Source organism: Lathamus discolor, chromosome Z, assembly GCF_037157495.1.
Source record: "Lathamus discolor isolate bLatDis1 chromosome Z, bLatDis1.hap1, whole genome shotgun sequence".
In the NCBI taxonomy this organism is placed as follows: domain Eukaryota; kingdom Metazoa; phylum Chordata; class Aves; order Psittaciformes; family Psittacidae; genus Lathamus; species Lathamus discolor.
In genome coordinates, this window is record NC_088909.1 from 97,812,881 (window position 1) to 97,835,723 (window position 22,843).

The window sequence follows — 22,843 nt, forward strand, 5'->3', positions numbered from 1 at the left end:
CAGCATAAACCTGCTGTTCATCTCCTCACTACCATCAAGGCACAGTGACATACTATGAATCACAATGAGAAATATTTGGACGCAGAACTAGCTTCCTAATTCACACATCGAGAACAAAATTCTTTTTGTAATTTACAAATGCTATCAGACCAACGCAGTGTTCAGTTTGCTTGAGCAGAGCACATACTATATGTATCTAAACGCTATTTTTCTGATAAGTCAGACTACTCTGAAGGTCAATTCCTCTTAGAACAAAATGTAGCATCTGTACTTTAAACTTTTTGCCTTGGCATGAAAGGAAAATTTGCTCTAAAATAACAAAGCTAGCTCAAAAATGCTCTTCTGTTTGTGTTTCATTAGTTTTTCATTATTGTATTTTCCCATTTCTGTAACATTATTACTTTTACATTAAGAATACTATAATATTAATAAAGCCAATCATGTTGCTATAATGCTTACTCCTTTCTTCTCAAATTGTAATTTTAAAATCATTTCTATAATCAGTACTGTTTTTTTATACAGTAAATCAGAGAAAGACATAAAATCCTTGCAGGATAAACCTTTTTCCAAAGTAAAATCCTTTATGCTATTTTCATTGGGGTGTAACAGACTTCAAGATTTAGAATTGCCTTTCATCACTATATTAGATAGTGCAAACATTTAGATAGTTCTTAACTATAAACTGTTTATTACATAAGAGAGAAATGCACTTAGAAATACAGCAGGGCATGTTTTATCTTAGCATATGATTGTCAGATTCTTTATGCAGCTAATTTCAGGGTACAGATAGTGATGTACTGGCTAAACCAGACGTATACAAAAAGGAATAATATATGAATCTGTTAATATTTGCTGCTGGCAAGCTTGTGTATGATTTCCAGTTGCTGGAGCAGAGGTCTGGCACATATACATATGGAATGAAAGGGTAAGATAATATGGATATGGAAAACTTACCTTAAGTTTGAAAGGGGAATATAGTGTATTTGGATATCCTTCATCTTGTATTTACACAAGAAATTTCCAGATGTAGCCAGACTGCCCTCTTCAAAGCATAAAGCATGTTACAAACTTCAGGGAAAATTGGAAGATACACCGGCTGTTTAACTGCAGTAGTGATATTCAGCAAATTTAAGAATAGTCGCTGTAAATTGTTGCTATTAAATATTGACATTTCCCTGAAGTAATTTTAATACTATGAAGATATCAATATAAATGCTGAATTCTACATAAGCAAAACAACAAAAAAATATCCAAATAGACAAGTGAATAGTCTGTGGCCAAAATAATGAATAAAATCTAGCTGTTACGAAAGATCATAAGCCCAAATTGCTATGATAGATCAGGTGCCAAAGACACACTATGATCTTTGCCTGGTAAAAAATGTATGCACAGGAGTAAAGCTTTCTGGTAAACAGACATAAAAGACATGCATTTCAATGCACCCTATAACTGTGTAAAGATCCAACAATCTCATCTTCCCAAAGCATGGGTATAAGGTCCTCAAAGGACCTTCCAATTAAGGGAGAATATATTTATAGCAAATTGCAGATTTTACTACTACTTTTCATTACTCTATCTTGGAAGCATCAGCTGTAAAATCCATTAAGAACAGCAAAAATAAAGTTTACCAAAAAATTTCCAAATCAGATCTGGGCTTAGATTCCCATTCCAAAACAAAAGACTTGCCCTACTGAAGGAAAAGAAGACAAGTATCTTACACACTCTTTCTACATTACCTAAATCTCTGTCCTTAGTCGTACAGTATTTCTTCAAAACAGCTCGAATATTTGTAAAACTTTTCAACTCTGAAAACTCTACCTAAAACTTCATACTATGCATCACAAAACTAAAGCTTATAAAAACCTTTTGAAAGCAAACAATCACTAAATATAGAAATGTATTTATCTTACATCTATAAATAATGCAATTATTTGGAAAATATTTTTAACATGAGTATTTGTAATTAAGATGTACAGAGCTTAGATCTGCTTAACTTCAGTGCATACTGTGACATCACACTTTTCTTCCACTTATATTTTGAGGACAGGGTGGCTTAAGGGCATGTGGAGAACAGGTTATTGGAATTATCATTTTATCACATCACTTTTGGCAATATTCTTGTGGACACTATGTTAGTGCAGTGTTGGATTTCATTATCTTTGTGAGTTTTTTAAAATCTGTAAAATCACTTTTTGGCTAAGTAATTTTAAACCGATCAAAATACATAAGCTGTTCTAGAAATTCAAAGTCCAAGTAAGGTTTTTAAAAACAATATTAGGTGCTCAGTTTTGAGCAGGAAATAGCTGAAGAACGGAGTTAAATATCCCCCTAGGTGTTTTATGAAACAAGAAACTAAAAGAAAGAAAAATAGTTTATCACTAGATATATATATATATATCATTCCCGGAGCACTGAATCAAGTTGCGTTCAGTGAGAATGGTATGTTGAAAATCGTAACACACTGCATCCTTCCTATTCAGACTTGCACTACATGAAAAGATAACCTATTACCTCTGTCAGAGCTAATTTTTACTGCTTACAGTGTAGCCATTAGATGGCTAAAAGCTTATAAATGTTACTCAGGCTTTTTAAGCAGACCCCATTTAATATCACTAGGGGGAAAAAACACAAAACCAAACAACAAAAAAATCTCCAACAAACCAACAGACAAGATTCTGAGTGTGTGAACTATTTTCTTAAAGGCATTTAAAAGACATCACCACTCCTTACAAACTCTTCCTCCCCAACACCCTTATCAGTATTTTTGTATCACAGCTGCAATGATGTATTGTAAAACATGTGATCTATGAAACCGGGAAACATGATTAGGCTGCCATATGCAGGGAAGTTGTTTATACAGTCCTGCACTGAACACACCTAGGAAAAACTGGAGGGAAAATGCATATAACACAGCCTCATCACGTGGTTTTGTAAGATTAAGCACAGCTAAGTAAGAAGTTTAGCTTTTTCACCCTAATAAATCCTCTTTGGAATCAATGTAAAACATCTCAACCCTTTCCTATTCAGGGCGGAAAATGAGGGGAACATTTTGTTCATGAAAGAAATTTCAATCAATTTTAACTCAATACAGTTTCACTCTACCTACCAAGTACATTAACAGTATTTACAAAAATTACTTTAGTTTTTCCATCTCCCTCTAAATGAGATGGTCCCACTTCTGCTCAGGAAAACTGGGCACAGGGGTTTACTGACTGCAAAATGCACTTAATTCTTAACACTGAAGACTGGCTCTACAAATCAGTTTGATCAGCAATATGTGTTATTATTGACCTTATAGAAATCTCTTAATGCGCAAGCACAGACAAGCAAGATGAGGAACATAAACCTATCTGAACGGCAGGTAAATTCAGTGGTTTTACTGCATTGCCCTGTAAATCAATAATTTTAAAGATCCTGTCTTATTTTGACCACTAAAACACTCCATATTTGCCAGACACTTTTCCATGTTTTAGAAAATTTAAACTGAGAGTGTTCTAATGTGTTACGTTATGATTATTTCACACTATTGTTTCCACTATTCATTAAATGTTTGAAGGAAGTTATTTGTTATGTCCTTTGAAGCTGTTATTTTAAGCCAGGTTGACAGTGTTCATAATATTTCAAACATGCTGACACATCATTCTGCTAATGTGCACTGTAAATGCATCTGTACATGAACCTTAAAGAAAAAAAGAACATGCACTGACAAAATAACATATGTGAGAAAATAACACAGATTAATGACAAGATGAAAAAATTCCTCTGAGGTAGGTGATTATAATGGATCATGATCACGCTGAGGAAGTTTGGAGAAAGGCAAGGCAGAGCCGGAATGCATTTGGCTAACTTCATTGTTAGCAAGTTACCAATCTCAGTGTCATGAAGACAAAAAAAAAATCTTCCTCCTAAAGTTCCAGAAGTGTCTTTACTCTCACTACCTAACAGCTGGGAGATTTGGAACTGCACCAAAAAAAGGGGGGAAGCATAAAACTGCATGAAACACTCATGGTGTGCATTACTCGTCAGGACTAAAGAAGGGAATTGATCACATACCAAAAATCACTCCCTAGGCACAACAATATAATTTAAAAAAAGAATATGCTAAGGTGGCTTAAGTGGCTTGGAAAAAGCAGCTAACTCACGACACTAAGAGCACTGCACCAGCTACTAGGAAAGAGAAAAATAACTGTTACAGCTGCATCCAGGACACTAACTTACACCAAACACAGCTACTTTGACTTCAGCAGTGATGATAAAATATGGAATAGAAAAGATTTTGTTTCCCTATTCTCTGTTTCTTTTTTATTCCTAAAAAGAAATATATATTCAAGCAATTATTGAATAACACCATTCTGGACAAAGTTTTACTCTATGGAGCAGCAAACGCAAGTAGCACCACAGATCAGGTAGTTTTTAATTTGTTTGCCCTTTGATACACATCAGTAGGATTCCTGTAGTTATGTATAATGTTAGCAAATTGTGTGTGTAGCAGAGAACAATCAATTGTTAGAAAGTATGTCTACAGTGGAAAGGATTATTTCTGTGAGCTTCTGTCACCTTCTCTAAGTGGTAAGGTCTTTGTGAACACCCAGATACAGGATGGCTTCCTATCAGTACTGCAGCAGTGTGCCTTACTCTAATGAGCGCCCAGTTTGCTTTAGGAAAGGCCATTAGGAGACCCTCCTTCCTATCAAGGTAGCCACTTCTGCCCTTCATACTGCTGATTCATGACTCTTCTCCTGTGGGAAAGCTGAGGCTTTATAGTTTCACTGAAGCAAAGAGAAACTTTCTCTCCCTGAAATGGGCTCTGTGTTTGACAGGAGTTTTTACTCCTTCCAAAATTAAATGCATCTAAAAACCTTCACAGACACCAGCATAACAAGCACAAGGGACAGTACAAACGTGAACAGGCAAAAGAGGCCTTTATCGAATCAGCTCTGGCACGACAGTACAATCAACTAAGTTACAGTTAAACACCTTCCTGAATCCATTCTCCTTCCTGACGAATACGTGCAAGTGCGTAGCCTAAAATAATTTGCCAGAATCATTCCTAACTGATCAAGCATAAAGAAATTATGGCAACTATTTTCTGCTTTCAAACACTAGTGATTCTTGTTACATACTCAATACAGCTTTCTCAAGTTAAATGATGTCTTAATTTTGACTTAAAACAGATCTGTCCTGTAGTGTAGTACAGCAAAATGTGTGTATACAGTTCTACACTTGTTCAAACAAAGTCAAATTGTATTTGCTGGACGGGAATTAAAAAAATTCCTCTTAAAAAATCAGAAATTATTATTTCTACTGTATATTTCTTCAAGCAACTTAATCCTCACATCTTGATTCTCCACTGCTTTACCTATTGTCCTGTGTTCGTATCCCCAAAACTGCATCACTTCTTATTTACCTTTGCAAATATCTCTGCATCCTGTCAGGTCAGTTAAGTGCTTTCACCATTCCAGTCCAGGATTCAATCCCATCCTCCCTTTTCTAAATCCTACTTTGAAAACAGGTTCCTTTCTGCATATGTTTTTCTTTTTACCCCTTTCCCACCTCCCAAAAATAATGTCTTTTTTTTTTTAATTATTTCATTAGGATGCCTTTTGAAATACCTGCCTTCAACTATACAGAGAGTTTTCTAGAGGGTACCAGCAGTTTTAGATAAGAATGCCACTAAAAAAAAAAAAAAAAACCAACTGACACTGCTCCTTCTACATAAAAATTTTGCAATTTCTTAATGACACCAACCAAAGCAAAGGCAAAAATTCTTTAGGCTTTAAAAATATAAATCCAAGGACACTACCAATTTCATTTCTACTAGGAAATCACTTTAGTCTTGCATTGTTATACAGGGGTTACCAGCTGGAAATGACACAAAATGCACAGGATATATCTTTAAATTATTCATGATCACCTTAAACTGCACTCAATCAGCATTGCAATATGTCACCTTATAGACATGCAAAAGTTCAAAAGAAAAAGCACATGAAAAAGCAGACTACCATGAGCACTATTGTTAAAGCTCCACCAGAAAGCTTAATATTTCAATACTGTGTATGTTAAAATAAACAGCATACACAGGTGATGAAAGCCAGTCTCTGAAAAATTTATTATTCTGTTAGAAGAAGTTTACACTTCGGATGAATTCTCAAGCTTCATGCCATTAGGAAGTTTTACTGGGTTTATAGTGGAAATAAAAACAGAAATAAAAATAGATGACAATCCCAAAATACAGGCTGTACTTTGAATATGATCAACGGGCTTTCTTTTTCCTTTTACATCTATATATTTCCTCTTGCCTCAAGCAATCAAATTTTATTCAATCTTCATGAAAAGTTCCCCAAATTGCCTGTTTTCCTTTTAAAAATCAAATGTTTTGAATGATGAAGTAGAACAGACTTGTGTAACTTCTTCAGTATTATTTGCCCAAAGCCATCTTAATGGTACAGCTTTCAAAAATTTATGATGCCAGTTTGATTCAAAGGATTCTACCCTACCCCCAGCCTCTACTTTCTATCTGTAATCTCATTTTGGCTTCCAAGCTCACTTCCTCCTCCTATGCATGGCATAAGTACTTCTCCCATTGAAGTGAAAGGAACTGTGCATCAATTCTTTGGCTAAGATGGTCATAAAGGAGATACAGATGATTTTTAAAATGATTAATTTTAAAAGCAGTAAAGCTTTACTGTGTGCATTTGCACTTGACATTGCACAAATTAACTCTAGAAACAAGACTGGTTTGAAAATCATACTACACAAAGCAACACGGAGCACTAATTTCTCTAAGCTTTGAATTACAAAGTAATACCAAGGTCCTACACCTGGCTTGGAGCAATCCCAAGCGCAGCTACAGGTTGGGCAAAGAAGAGATTCAGAGCAGCCCTGTGGAGAAGGACTTCTGGCTGTTGGTCAATGAGAAAATGAACATGAGCAGACAGTGTGCACACTGACTATTGTCTGGATGAATAACTGATTTCACTATGAAATTTTATGAGTTACTACTTAACGTAGTCAGTACCTCAATAAAATATGGAAGTATACATTTTTAATCACATTAGAGCAAGAAATTACAGCTTTTTTCACAAGCGTCATGCAGAATCATGGAATCACAGAATAGTCTGGGGTGAAAGGGACCTTTAAACATCATCTAGTCCAACCCACTGTAAGGAGCAGGGAATTCAACTATACCCATCTTCTATGAATTATATTCTAAATATAGGTTTGTAGCCAACTTTTTCAGGTTTTTTTTTTCATGGGTTATTTAGTTTTTTGAGAAGAAAACAAAACGTTGAGTATAGAAGTACCAAAATTGATTCATCACTTTGTATATTAGAAGCATATATTGTTATCAAATACTTGACTTACTGTCATATTCCTATCCCAGATCTGGATGGAGCCATCTTGACAGCCAGCTGCGATAAGTTTACCATCTCTGCTGTATGTGCAACTTGTAGGAATCACCCGTTTACCTTGACTTGAACGTGGTTTAAATACAGTTTTGTGCTTTTTTTCATTGTTAATATCCCATGTCCTCACAGTTCTGGAAAAAAGTTTAAATAAAGAGCTGTTTTAGATAAAGTTAATACATATAAAATAATTCTTCTTATGACATAATCAAGTATCTTTTTAAGCATAAATGACATTTGAATAATTCAAATGAGTTGTAAAGCATTTACAGCATTTAAGATGCGGGATGGCAGTCAGGAAACTAATGAGACAATAAAATATTATTTACTAACATGCATGTGAAGAGAGATCAGTTCTTCCCAAACTGTCATGTAAATACATAAAATTATTTACAACAGGCCAGATGACCAAAGGTTAATACACAGGTACTACATAGTCTCCACTGTCACATCAACAAGAAAGTCCTTTACATGAACTAAGACTTCAGGAAACAGGCATGAATGGTTAACATGAATTAACTAAACAGATTGTTGTAATTGCTCTGACATGACAAAAACTGACTGGCAGCACTACATACTGGCTAGTTCTTCAGACATTATTTTTAAGAGATATTTTAAAAATTTTACTGCACTATTATTATAGCTCTGCTCCACTAACCCTGAAGGTCTTAAAGAGTTCTGTCATGAGTGTTCTTCAAACACTACACAAAGACTCATTTATGTAATACTGTTGTTTCAAGTTGAGTTTTTCCCACATTATTAGGAAAATAAATACATCCTTTTTATTTTTGATGGAAAAAGAGTATCTGCCTGGATCTTCAATGTTTCTTAGACACACAAAAACACACAACTGAGAGAGAACTAAAACACTGAGATACAGGTGGACTCTTTAAACTGTCTTAGACACAAATGTTTTCTGTCCATTTAATACGTTGAATTCTTTCCAGATAAAAATTCAAAACTCTTCTGGCATCTAATGCAGAGAAGAGTTTCAGGATTTGGCAAAGGAAGGAAGATCATTAATTTAGAAAGAAAAAAGTCACTAAGTTCTCAAGACAACCTCACTTGTTTAGACTGTACAAACAGTGCCTATGATCCAACAGCACGTAATTCACTGGTCCCTAGAAAAGCAAATATCATTTTAACAAAGGCTGCCCTTTCTCCAAAAGAAGACAAGACACCATGGTGTAACATTAGGAACTTCCATCAAACAGTCTTATAAGACTAGACAGGCTACAAGAAAATGAGCTTATAAATGGCTCATAGAAATTATATTTAACCACATATTTAATGACACTAATGAGAAATCAGACATTGAAACGCATCTCCTAGGACGCTGAGAGACATCAGAGATAGATACTTTTACTACCCCCACTGTAAGGCCCTTCATTAGTCATAGTCTGGTTATGACAAGAACTAGTTTGTTGATATTCCCCTTTTTACCTTCATGCTCAGTCGTAACTACATGAGAACCCTGTCTCTTCTTCAGCAGGCACTTTGATGCTTCCCCTTATTCTACTGTTTACACTTCAAACTTACTTGAAACCTTTTTCCAGTCCCTTTCCCTCATAACACCTAACCCAACCTTTAATATTTAACTTCTCCCATTCTAGCCAAAAGGAAAGTGGAAGAACAAGAAAGGAAGCACAGAAATCTAAACAATTTAGATTTAAGGGACTATGTCTTTAAAAATTGATGACAAATGCTAACTCAGCTAATGCAGCTAAGGCCAACTCTGTATTCTCTCTCACCTTCTGCTACAGACCCTCAGTCACCCTATTATACCACACTCAACTCGAAACACACAATTTGGAATTACGTATCTGGTTTTTGTTTGTTGTTTTTTTTGCTTTTGGGTTTGGTTGTTTTGTTGGTTTTTTTTTTTTTGTTTTTTTTTGTTCACAGAGTATTTCACACCATTGAGTGATTTTCCCTCCACCTCAGGCATAAGGCCAGGTTGGATGGGGTTTTGGGCAACCTGGTTTACTGGAAGGTCTCCCTGCCTGCGGCAGAGGTTTAGAACTAGACAGTCTTCAAAATGCTTTCTAACCCAAACCATCCTATTATTCTGTGATAACAAAAAACTCTTGAGATTGTATTACAGAAGTCCCATTTTCACTTCCTAACCTACTTTGAGACCAATCTAATTTTTCTGTTGAAACAAGTAAGAACTTACACCCATGGATCAATCAAATCATTTTCAGAAGACCCATTTTAGTCAACAAAACCCCCTCAAACCTCTTACACAAAGAGTATCTCCTAGACCTAAATAAGCGTGGGAGAAAAAACAACGTTGTTTTATGCTCTATGCTGCTGTATTTAGCAGGAGTATAATACTAACATTTATCTGTTGATAGGTATAACCAAAATATTTCTGAACTCTACTAAAAACAAAAGGAAAATATTTCCTGAATGAGGCTTTTTCCACCTGAAAATAAATTTTAGTTAATAAAAGTCTGTTATTTAATAAAAACATATAGGGGCTTTTTTAAACTATTTTTTAAACTATTGCTACAACACAGAATGTTATTCTTTCATCACATCAGATTTTAATATACTGAATGAAAGGCACAGCCACATAAATATTTATGAAACAGAAATTTAAAATATCTTTTCAAAGAAAACTTACATGAAAAAGGCTCTACATACACCAGTTTAAATTTGAACTTTTTAAGTTGTGGATTCCACATCTGCATGTCAGATTTTGTAAAGCTCTTATACTTGCTAAGAGCAATTTAAAGCAACTTAGAAAAGGACAGAAATGTTCTTCTTTTATAAAGACAATAAGGATACTTTTGTGACCACTGAGAAGTTAAACGACTCATAAGAAAACCCTAATTTAATTACTGGGTTTTTGTGGAGGAAATGTGTTGGGCTTTTTTCCCCGCAAATGGTTTTCTCCCCCCACCCCTTTAATCTAATGTTTTTTATGATGATACTAGGTCAGAATTAAAAAGACATGCTGCTGTATTACACAAATTAAAGATATATCTGTAGCTTCATTTCCCACCCTGCAATCAAGAAAGATTTCTCTAAATCCTGATTCAGCAAGCCACTCCCCTTCCTAATACAATACTAATACAACCTGCCAAAAACCAAGGAGTGAACCAACTCAAACATTGAAAGCCTGACCGGTCAAATACCATTAAACTTCTCTTCATGTCCCATCTCCTCTGTTTCTACTGGACTGCGAAAGTCTCTTGCACAATAATAAATGTTACTGGTATTTAATATTGTATAAATATATTGTCTATAATTAAGTATGTTCTTATCACACCTAAAATACAAAAACCAGAATACATTACTGCTAAAAGTACAGGTCAAACTATATTATAATGCTTATCTTTGAAATATTATAATGTCTACCTTTGTATAAGGTTGCCTGAAAAGGCTATAACATATTTTAAAATAATCACACAAACAAGGCTGTGCCTCAATGGAATTTATCAACAAAGTCATCTTCTCAGTGGCAGAAAACACATTTTTTGAAGTGTTAAATTAAGCCTTCTCATAAAAAAAAAAAAAATCTGATCTTAAAGCAAGATTTTTTTCACCTCTTTTTATGATATAAAACCAGCTTACCTACATGGGAATTAAATTAAGATGCTTATCTAATACTGGAAAAAATTACCCAAAGCAGAATATGTAACAAAAGATAGATAAGAAACAGCTGAAAAATTCCTTTAAGATGCACTTCAGATATATGGTGGTACAAGACTATGTCAGCAAGAGAACTTTTCACTAGTGTATTCTCTTTGCTCTAAGCAGAAGTTATAGTCATCATCTGTTGAGCACATGGGACCTAATGAAGGCTGAATCACCTGCCAGATACTAAAAAAAAAAAAAAAAAAAGTCTGTACACACAAACAGATGGAGAAATCCTGAGAAACTTTCCATACCTGTTTGGCAAAACAACTTCTAAATAAACTACCACTCCTAGCATATGAACATAATTGAAATAATTTAAACCAGAATACAAGAAAAGCCACATCCAACATAAGTAAAGTCATAACTACAGAAGGAACTGCCAAACAAACTGACACAACTTCATACTTTTTAACAATTCTTCAGCTACTGTTGCTTAAATAAACCCTAAATGTAAAAAAACAAATAGAAATATTAACAGATAAAATATTTCACCAGGGTAAGAAACAAACAAAAATATATTTTATGTGATATACAGCAAATGAATGATACAAATCAACTATGAACATATATTTTTCCATATTCCCAAATAAAATTGGTAGCCCTTTTTTGACAGGAGCAATTACAATCATTTGGGTAATTATAGCTGAATTAAAATTACTAGATTTTGGGGAAAAAATAAGATTAAATGCTACCAACAGTGAATGGGAACTACTCCCACTGTCCAGTTTGAATGAATTAAAAAGCAACCAACTCCAAAATGAAACAGCACATAGGCATGCCTTAGAAAGCATAGATAATAGACATCCTAAATTACTACACAAAAATTCTGCTGCTGGTTAATATATGCAAGACTTGAGGAAAACTGAATCAGAGAAGGAGAGAGAGAGGAACTGACTATGAATTAACTGGCCTAAGGATCCAGAACTCCTAATGGAGGTCAGGAAGAAGACCATAGATCGAAAAAGACCATATCAATAGGAGAATAAAAATCAGAAACAGAAAATAACAGTTATAATCTCAAAAGAGGTTTGGCACGATTGCTTTCACTTCAACTGGAAGAAGAAAGAGGAAAACAGCAGAAGCACCAGCAAATACTACCAAGTTAGGACATACGACCACTTCCAGTTGAGGAACTGGACAACAGATGCATTTAGATACAAAAAGTTACCCATCAATACGTCCATATAACCCCTTTCAGGTTATAATGAACACAGAGTTGTAATGACATTAGAATACCTGACAACAAAACAAGCTTATGGCATAAAAAGTTTGTTTTCATTGAAATGAAAAACTCACAGCTTTCCAGACTGACTAATTTTGTGGGTTTTTTTTGTTTTGAGCATTTCCTTCCCCCCCCCCCCCCTTCCCCCAATCAAACCACTGGTCAGGTTAGCAATGAAAAAGGCATTCACAAGGGTAAAAATTTAAAGAGTAGCAATAAATTTCATAGAAGTAAGCTAGTAACTAACAACGCAAATGTTACTAATTTAATATGGACACATATCACCCAAGCAGAACTCGGATTTAGAAATTATTTGTTGAGGTATTCAGCCATCCAGTTCCTACCTTCCCGAAAGTTATCAGAAGGGGAAAAGAATCTCTTCAGTCCTTAAAATTAATAGGCCCTTGACCATGCAGTGATGAACCAGGGGACATCATCTATACACCTCTTCCTTGCTTCAGTTTTTGCATTAGAGGAAGAGTGCCCACGGAAATAAGCACAGCTGGAGATAGAACTAACGTACAAAGCAAGCCAATATGAAAAGATGGTGTTTTCTATATAATTTTTTGAATCAGCAGATCCTGTACATAAAGTTATACTGTATATGCAAATGAATTGCATATCTATTTCACCTATTCCCTTCTAAGGGACTATCCAGAGTGATAAAATAATACCCTGTGGCATTTCTCATAAAGTTTTTTCAAGTATATTGCTACTGCTTTCAAAACCAGAAAATTCCTCCAAAATATTAGCAGATCTGCTCATCAAAATGACCAAATCCAAAATTCCATCATTCTCAGAGTCAAAGATTATAGCAGACCTATTTTACACATCACATTAGCAGAAAGAAGGAATGACAAAACGCAACACAGAAAAATAATCCTGCATTTTAAATGCTGACATTTATCAGCTATCAACAGCAGCTGTTAAATCAAACCACAAGGAAGAGCATCCAGTTACAAATGGGAAGATTCAGAATGGAACATAAAGAAATTCTGAGATCCTGCTCTAGATATTTTTTTCTCTTTGTGAATTCCCACTGAATTATACTGCGCAACGCAGAATTCAGTTAAACATCTATCTATCTCTAGTCTTTAACTTCAAAGACGCTGAATGCTTTAATTTGACCACTATGTTTCACCTTAAAGTTTAACAAGACATTTTTTACTTTCTGAAAGGATTTTATACATGCCTTCATCAGATTTTCAAAAGACTCTCAAACTTTAAACTACACCTGCTCTCATATCTGAGAATACATTTGTTTCCTTATATCTGATTTGTTTTGCTAAATATATCTATATCTTGAATTAGTTATCTATAAATCAAGTGTTCTTAATTAAAACCAGGTAGAAAAAACATAACATGAAACACATTTTTACTAACATGACTGTATCACCAATCTGCTCAGAACATAATCACTATTTTGGAAGACAGTATAACATACTAAAATATCAATCACATACAGAAAGCTCAAGGGTAAGTTAGAAAATTTTTATTAAAAGCAAAACAATGTTATTATATGGCTTTTTCATTAACAGTTACTGGAAAGTTCCAAAGTAGTTATTCATGCTTAGCAGAGTTTTCCTCACATCAAAACAAATACTCTGAACATAAGTAAAATAAAAGGCTTGGTGGGAGAAGCTTTACAACCTCAAAAGATATGAAAATAAATGTTATGTGAATGATCGTACAAGTAGGGGCAAAAAAACTAAGAAGGACACATGGAAGTGAAAAACAGATAAATTGTGGAAAAACAAAAAAGGTTAATTAAGCTAACTGCTGGACAGAATGCAGTAGTTGATGATATGCAATTATTATGCCAGTAAGAGTCCATACTTCCAAGGGAGAAAGCTTAAGATTCCACATACATGGTATATTCAGGGCTGCTTAGATTACAGAAAAAATAGAAGAAATCTTAAAACAGGATAACTGCTGGGAGGTGGGTGGGAGGAATAAACAAACAACACCACCCACATAACCAAATAAAACAGCTTCAAGAACCAATGCACAAGAATAAATTACGTAAAAGGAAAATGATGTTAAGTAATACTGTAGATAAAATTGAGAGGAGAATGCACAGCACTGAGCACTATCTTAAATGCATTGAAATTCTCTAGAAGATAAATTCAAAGACAAATCACTGTGGCATTACAAAGATGACACAAACACTTTTTAGATTCTCAAAAGGGTAATACAAAAAATGGCCTCTTCAGACTAAGAAAATCGTCTTCAAATTTTATTTAAAACACAAGTTGCAGAGCTCATGGATTATTAAGAAAATAATTCACATAGTTATTCTACACTATGTGGGTGTGACAGTTTCTTCCTTAAACAATTATTTCTCAGGTTTAAACAATTTTCTCTCAGTTTTAACTGAAGGTAATTACAATTAATCGTCTATTTGACACAACTCCTACCGTAGGCCAATGTATACAGCAATGTTCAGGCAAACCCTGAACATGCTCACTGTGACAGAATTCCTATAAGCCTTTCGCCCTTAGTATTTCCTTAAATATTAAGGCATTTCCTTTCTTATTTCCCTAAAACACTGACTTTATTTGATTGCATCAGTGATGAGCATTTGGGCAATTAGACTGCACTAAAAGAAAACAAGCTTGTTAGTTTTGAATTACTTTCTCACCCGCAGTGACAGCTAATCTGCTTTGTTTCTTGTTAATGAAGGCTTTACACAAAAATCTGACTGAAGAAAGAAGTTGTTTTTCTTTGCATCCAGCATTAGGTTGACAACCATGGATGTCTGCACCAAAGCGTATCACTTCTCCAGTTCAAATCAGCAAACCAGCTAATCAAGTCTTCAGAAAACCACCTATGGAGTAGGTTAATGAATCATCCCTTTAAGAACTTTTCATCCAAAGAATAAAATGTTCAGTGATTTTAATGGAAATATATCAAGCTCTGTAAAAACTGAATAAGCTTCTGAATTAATAATAATTAAAACTCTTTGTTAATGCTACCAAAAATATCTGACCACTGGTATCTTACTGAGACTATGTAGCACCTAGCACATAAGAAGTCCTTCATTTACTATTCCAGTAACATCTAACTTCAATATTATTATTTCTATACAGAATACTAGATGGATTACAGATATTATGTGATTCACTTTTGAAAGCTGTGACAGTAAGAGGAGGTACAATTTTGTGACATTTTCCAAATGGGGCAAGGCAGCCACAAACTCAGATCTCACCTCCCACTTAGTGACGAGTGGGATGTAATCAATCTCCTTAGGTAGTACATCTAACTAAGATCAAAGGGGAGGACTTCTAGCAAAGAACATCTTGACAGTTCAAGTTACTGTCACCTGCATGGACTGAAATGACTCAAGAGCAGTCTTGCATGATACTACAAAAGCAGGAAGAGTAAATCACAAGGAAAACAGGATGCTCTCTAAATAGGTGGTTAGTCATGGCTATAAAATAATTAAGGCTCATATGGATCTCAGTTTCTTCTTCACTCCAGTAAATAACTTAGATGGGAAATAACACTCAGCAGAACTCTTCATTAAACCATTAAAAAATTAACTGAAATTAAACTAAAGCAGTCAAGCAATTAAAAGCTCTCTGAAGTAACACCTCAGAACACCTCAGATACATGACAATTAGCTTTAACTGTTTATGCTGCTTATATCTCACAGCCACATTTCCTTGAACTAACAGAGGCAAGTAACAAAAGAGAGCAAATTATAAGTCTTAAATATATTTTGATCATTAAAGTTACAGAATCTATTCTAAACAATGAAAAGTTTGACTCAGCTGTACAGATTAACGATGCACTGTGGGCTACGGAAGATTTCAAAAGTAAGTTTTACTTTGTATTTATGTATGAAGTAACAATCTTTGTATACTGTAGTACAATCTTCATAAAAACTTCATGAAAGACTGCCAAACTGCAGCACATAAAGTGTAAGTAAATACAAATTAATGTATTTATAGTATCTTCTGGAATATACACCAAAGTGTAAGACACTTCCCTTCTACTCCCAAAAATTCAAAAATGAAGACACCATTTTGTTGTAGAGAAGAAATGTGGTTCTTAGTTTCAGATCTCCAAAGAGTCATGATATAGTCCTATTCTCTCTGGATAACACAGAGCATCATTTCTTGATATACTCGTCACCATGGTCTGCTCACATCATAATATTGCTGCTACCGAAGAAGCCTCTACGTTTATTTCTGTCTTTTGTGTAAGGTTAAAAGCCTAAAGCAAATGGTTAGTGGATTCTGAAGATGAAAATAAAAGGGCTTATGGCTCCCTTACCAGTTATGTTCTTCATATGGGAGAAATATTGCTTTGATGGAATTGAAAATGTGTAGATTTAAAAATAGTACGAGCGGGACATAAACGACTAAAAAATATTTTTATAATCTCTTTTTCTTTTAAATTAATAGACCAGAGAATTGACTTGGTTCTTAGACCAAAAAGTTAAATGGAGTCAAAATGACCAAAAAGTCAAATGGAATTTGAACATGCTACAGCCTTCTGTGTACTTAAAGCCCTAAAATTTCAGGCTGTCCAGAAATTTACCTTTTAGTTTACTGCACAGCCTGCTGCTACCTGAGCAACATGATCTAAGTTGGCCTCATGCTAAGCAGGGGATCGAAATGAATGACCTCCAGATGTCCTCTTCAACCTAAGTTATTCTGTGACTCTAGACTAGTTGAAAGGGTGCTTTATAATGCATTTAAAGCTTATGCACATTATTGGCAAGGACTCCTTGTATCTCAAATCCTACGAACCAATATAAAACTATTCAAAAGCTAGTAAGAATAGAACCAAGTCCAAAATCACAACAAAGGCATACAAACAGCATCAACGTCACAGACTTTAAGAGCTACTGGGAGATAGATATTGGGAACACTTTTGCTCCTGCATGTTGTAAATGACGTTTCTTACTTCTTCACTCCCTCCTGCACTCATGAGTGGTTAAAAAGCACTTATCACCAAACCTATTTGGATACTACACAAGCAACCAAGGTTTAAACTCACAGCTGAAAAAAAGTACTCCTATAAAGGTCAGTCAACTAGTAGGAAAATTCTCAACTCTATTTTTTTCCCCACAGCTAGAACTCATGGATGCCTCCTCAATAACTCAGCTATTCTTTAAATGAGTGTAAATGTCCAGATCTACCCTTCCTTTTTACTTGGGGAATCAGATCTTGAGTTAGAAAGGAACCATGAGGATCATCAAGTCCACTCCCTGCTTCTCACAGGACTAAACAATATGACTAAGAGCACTTTCCAGATCCAGCTCGGAGCTCTGAAAGCCTTAGTGCTGTGACCACATGCCTGGGGAGCCTGTTGCTGTGACTGACCAAATTCTCAGTGAAGAACCTTCTCCTAATGTCCAACCTCGACATCTTTGAAGAGCCCTAAAACTGAGTCCTAGGGAACCCCATTGACTATTGGGTTAATTTTGTACACTTTTGTGTTTGAAACCCAAGTGTCTTTTCTCTTGAAGCAGAACAGCCATCAGTAATAGATGTAAACAGGCCAGACTGTTGGTCCCAGGCTGAATTTGGCCCCTTACACAATTCCATCACTCCTGGCACCCTCAGGTGTGATAACACAGCTTTTTTAAGTGCACAAGATGTCAAAACCTCATCTTGCATATACCCATGACCAATATTTGGACTCACAATCTCCTGCTGATTTTATGCAGCCCAGGATAGACATTCCCAAGCTGACATTCAGTTCCTACCACTGAAAAAGCTGAACCATCTTGTTTGAAATTATGCACAATAGCTGCAGAGAAGTCAGTCTTAGAAGCTTACCAGATACTTTCACCCTTTGGTGAAAACATGTTAAGTTAGCATACTAAGTTTACAAAACTAGTTGCATTTCCAAATGAAAGGAAAAAAAAAATAATCGTGTTTTCATGTCATACATGCTGTTTGCACATGAACAACATGAACAACTTCATCTGCTTACTGAAATCACTGCATTTATACATACACCAGATATATGAATATACATCTGTATTTCAGACTACTGTGGAGCAAACAAATTCTTAATTTATGATCCATCACCACTGGGTGATTCCTAAGCTTTTCCTGTGAGAGTCGTTCCTCTGTCTTACACTAACAAACAGAATGAACTTCTCCTATTTCATATACGATAACTTGGAAGCTTTGCATAACATGAAATTCTAAACTTATTGTTTCAGAAAAAAAAAAAAAAACCCAACCAACCAAAACAACCATGATCTATCCTTGGGAATCTCTAAATGAAGTTAGAAGATGAAAGCAAAATGCTTAACTAAAAAGCTAGTCTTCAGAAGTGTTTATATTTATGGGAGCTGCAATGTAAAGACTACTCGATTAATCAATTTAATCTCAACCACATTATGTGGAAAGTAGAGTTTTGTTCCTGTCTATGTGCATAAATGCATCTGAGTTTTAAAATTAAAGCCATTTCATTGTGTTTACGGACAGAGCATAAGTGAAATTCACTTCCACAGGGCCATGGACAATAGCAAGACTTGCTTAAATAAACAAAGAAAAAGAATTGGCACAATTTAGCATGCTTTGCTCCCCAATTTCCTCTGCATTGCAACAGGTTTTTCTTTTGCTTGAAATTTTTAGTTCTTAATGTAATCTACCTGAAACTGCATGAACTCTTAAGTAAAGTTAAACTATACAGTAAAAGTGTCATTTGAAAAAGCTCTCAAATGCAAGGTCTTAAAACTGACTGCATTTTTTAATTGCAACAGCTAACGTTTTATTCAAGAAAAACTTCAGAAAAATATTAATATAAACATACATAGTTTATAAAGACAAAAATAGCTTTACTAACCCTTTTGTAAACATACAGCTTTCAGCAAGGGCCAGCACAGTCATTATTCAAACCCCTCTTAACCAGGCCTGCTCCTTTGCTATGCTCTCTTAATCAGCTCTGCACTGCATATATATCTATAAATAGATAAGTAAGTCTCGGTAAAGCCATTTTTATGTATCTAGAGTGGACTTCACACCTTTAGACATGTCAAGACAAAAAGCAAACTACTATGCCAGTGCAGTGCAAATATACACGTGAGCTATCAGCAATTTCTTGATGAAGGGACTCATGTAATATGAACAAGCCTCCAAAAGTGATTTTTCCGAAGTCTTAAAATTTTGACTAATTAGGGGAGATTTTCACATTACTTTACCCCTAATCAACCATAGTACTCCCTCTTCCTGCAAAATACCATGCTCCTATGCCAAAGGATGAGAACTCGGGCTGTTCCAGACACAAGAGAAAGAAAAAAAAGTCACCAGAACATAACTGACACATGCAATTCCTAAGTCTCATTACTAGAAACAGCTAAATTGCTATGGCTGAAATAAAAACTAAGGAATCAACTACCTGAGGATAGATAAGGTTGATACACAAATCCTCCTGCATATTTGATTTTCATAAATGCCAATTCTGCTTTACTTTTACAACATGCAATTTTTCAGAATACATTTTTACATAATCTGTATGGTATTTCAGTGTAGGTATTTAAGTAATAATCCTGGTATACAGAGTATATAAGATAACGGTTAAACCAGGCTTTTGTGAAAGCAAACAGTGCCATATTTTACACAGGTAAAAACTAAGAAAGACATCTAAAATATCTGTAACGGGCAAATAAAAAACTTAAAAATATATAGAAAATAAAAATAAAAATCTCAGGATCAGATACCAGACTATCAGTTCATAACTTTCTGTGTTTACCTGCATGGACGTGCACAAACATTTGAATTCTTTAAAGCCATAAAATTTTGTTACTTCAAGTACCTCCTGAAGTACTTCTTTTACTTCTGCTTTTACTTCTACCTCTGCTTTCTGCTTTGCATTTTACGGATGTAGCACTAGTCACACATATTTAATTTTAAAAAATATTATCTGTAACAGTTTGAAAGTTAACTTGCGATTAACAGATAGTCATTACAAGATGTAAACTTGTAAGGCTTACTACCTTAAAGTCTTCCTATATCACAGTACTGAATATGCATAAAATACTTTGAAGCCATATTCCATATAATTATATGCATTGCCAAACAAAGTGGGAAGATCTCTATTGGTTTTGGAAGACTTGCAATACTTCATACGTTCCCAAGACCCTACACTCCCGAAACTAACAGACTGCATGAGTACTTCAGCTTTCACTTCAATAAACCACAGAGTTTTTGAATGAATTTGCTAATTCATCCATTTGAATATAACCTGATAAGGAAACTCTTTAAATCAAGCTAACTACTTAAAAGAAAGAAGAAAAGAAAAAAAAGGAGTTTGCATGTGCGGCGCCTACTGTACAACTGCATGGACTGTTCCCCGAAGTACCAAAGTATCAGAAACTGTGAAACTAAAGTATAATGCTATAATTTTTCAGGTACAGTGTTCAGGAGACTATTAATGTCATCTAGAACCTTCTAGACATGGGTCCTGGATATAAAAACCAGACATTCTAGAGTCACTGAGAGAGTTGTTACTTGATAGCTAAACGTCATGTAAATAAACATGGGCCATTTCCTACTTGGAAAAGTTTGCAAAACAAACAAGCCCTGGCTATGTACTGTATGAATACACTTTGGTGCTCTGAGGTAGCCTCTCTGCATCAAGAAACTGAAAACATATATTCCACACAGTATTTCAATAGGAATTTTGACTTAATGACCCAAAAAGACGACTAAAAAATATATTTTCATATTAGTACTACACCTACTTACTGCTCTTACTAAATTAACAAAAAAAAAAAAAAAACCCGAACAAAAATCCAAAGGAAAAGCACTTCACCCAATGGACACACGCTGGGATTAAATATCAACTTATATACAAGTATTTCAATCTAACTGAACTTGGATGAAAAAAAAAAAAAACAAACAACAACAAAACAAAAAAAAAACACAAAAAAAAACACCACAAAAACCACAAAAACCACACCAAACCCAAAAAACAAAACCGACCCAAACCAAGATTTTTCAGTGTGAAAAATTTTTCAGTGAAACCAAGATGTTTCAGTGTGTATCATCAAAAAACGGAGGACACCGTTTTACTTTTCTGAAACTTCTCAGTACCTGTTACTGGGCTATGCATTTAATTCACTGTGATCACGCAACAGAAGGAAGCCACAAATGAGCGTAAGCAAATTATTTATTTTTAAGGGAGGAATGTATATGGTCTAGTAAGTTTAAGATGACTATCTGCATCTTATCTCACCAAAAGTTCAGTCTCAGGAGATGAAATATTTGCAAGCAGGTTCTAAACCACACAGACACCAATGAGTGTAGATCTTAACTGTAGAGATTAGCTGGCTAGAAGTTTCCACTACCATTAATGATCTACGTTGAAGAATACTGATTAGATGTTTTCTGTCCTAGCAAACAGAGGACTTCACGCATCACAGGTTTGGAAACATTTCAGGAAGGAGATGAAAGGCTTTCAAAACCAAACTAATCCCTCTCAAAGAGGATGCATTTAATATAAAGCTTTATTGGCAAATAGTTGATATAAAATTAATTTAAAAAAATTAACATTATTGCCATAAATGGAATAAACAATCTACTGGGACACAATCTAAACAATCTACAGAGACAGCAAGGTGGGAGGTAACAGCAAGGTGGGAGCTATTGTTACTAGTATGCTACAATAAGAACACTTCCCAACAGAAGTTCTATATGGGCAGTTCTGACATCCTTAGGGCTATATACGGACTTCTTCCTAGCCTCAATAAACTGAACAAAGCTGAGTAACTTTAAAAGACATTCACAGCTCAAGCACCAAACCCTTATCCATAAGTAACTATTGATAAGTTTTTATTGCCAAGAAATCCACATGCCCATTTCAGTTTCAAGCTTATTAATTAGTGGCTCTTTCGCTCACTGTTTTGTCTGATGATTAGAAGAGGCATTTCACCCACCAATTTCTATATGAAGGCTACAAATGGTAAAGAATTTACTGCGTTTCTTCCTTTACTAATCAGTTTGACAGTCACATAATCCCTCTGTAGACAACAAAACACTTTTCATCTCCTATTCAAACCTTGCTAACTTTCAACCACTTGATCTAGTTAGTCTTAACAATTTAAAGGAATTTCAGCTGCAAGACATTTTATGTCCATTTCAGTATTTCTTTACTATTGCCAGGTCTCTCAATATCCTATTCAATAAACTGAAGCACGTTCAGCTCCTAGAGTCTACATTAAGCAGTTTCAGGATTCTTCTCTGACATTTTTCCTTTTCATTTTTACTGTCTTTCAAGATACTTTTTATGCTCCTGTCATTAGAACTAGACACAGAACTCAACTGCAGCCTCAACAGTAATTACTAAAACAAAACATTACCATCATATCCTTTATTGATGTCATTACTAGAAGTTAATTCTCTGTGAGGGTACGATTTTTAAAATAGGTGTATCTGCTCTTTCACAACTTCGTACTAAGAACTTATATACAATCAACCCTACACAACTTTCAGGAAAATATTCTTCTCCATGTATGACCTCACATGCTGTTGTCTTCACCCAGTTCACTTGCCTATTTGCTTTCATTATCAGCAACTAATTCTTAGTATTCAGGTTTTAT

General features: G+C 34.8%; 1 protein-coding gene across 1 annotated transcript in view; it reads right to left on the bottom strand.

Moving 5' to 3' along the window:
- WDR70 (WD repeat domain 70) overlaps positions 1-22,843 on the bottom strand; it is a 119,727-nt gene that overhangs the window by 47,096 nt on the left and 49,788 nt on the right. The window contains exon 10 of the mRNA XM_065662898.1: positions 7,366-7,540. Coding sequence (XP_065518970.1) covers positions 7,366-7,540 — 175 coding nt within the window. The remainder of the gene's footprint in view (positions 1-7,365; positions 7,541-22,843) is intronic.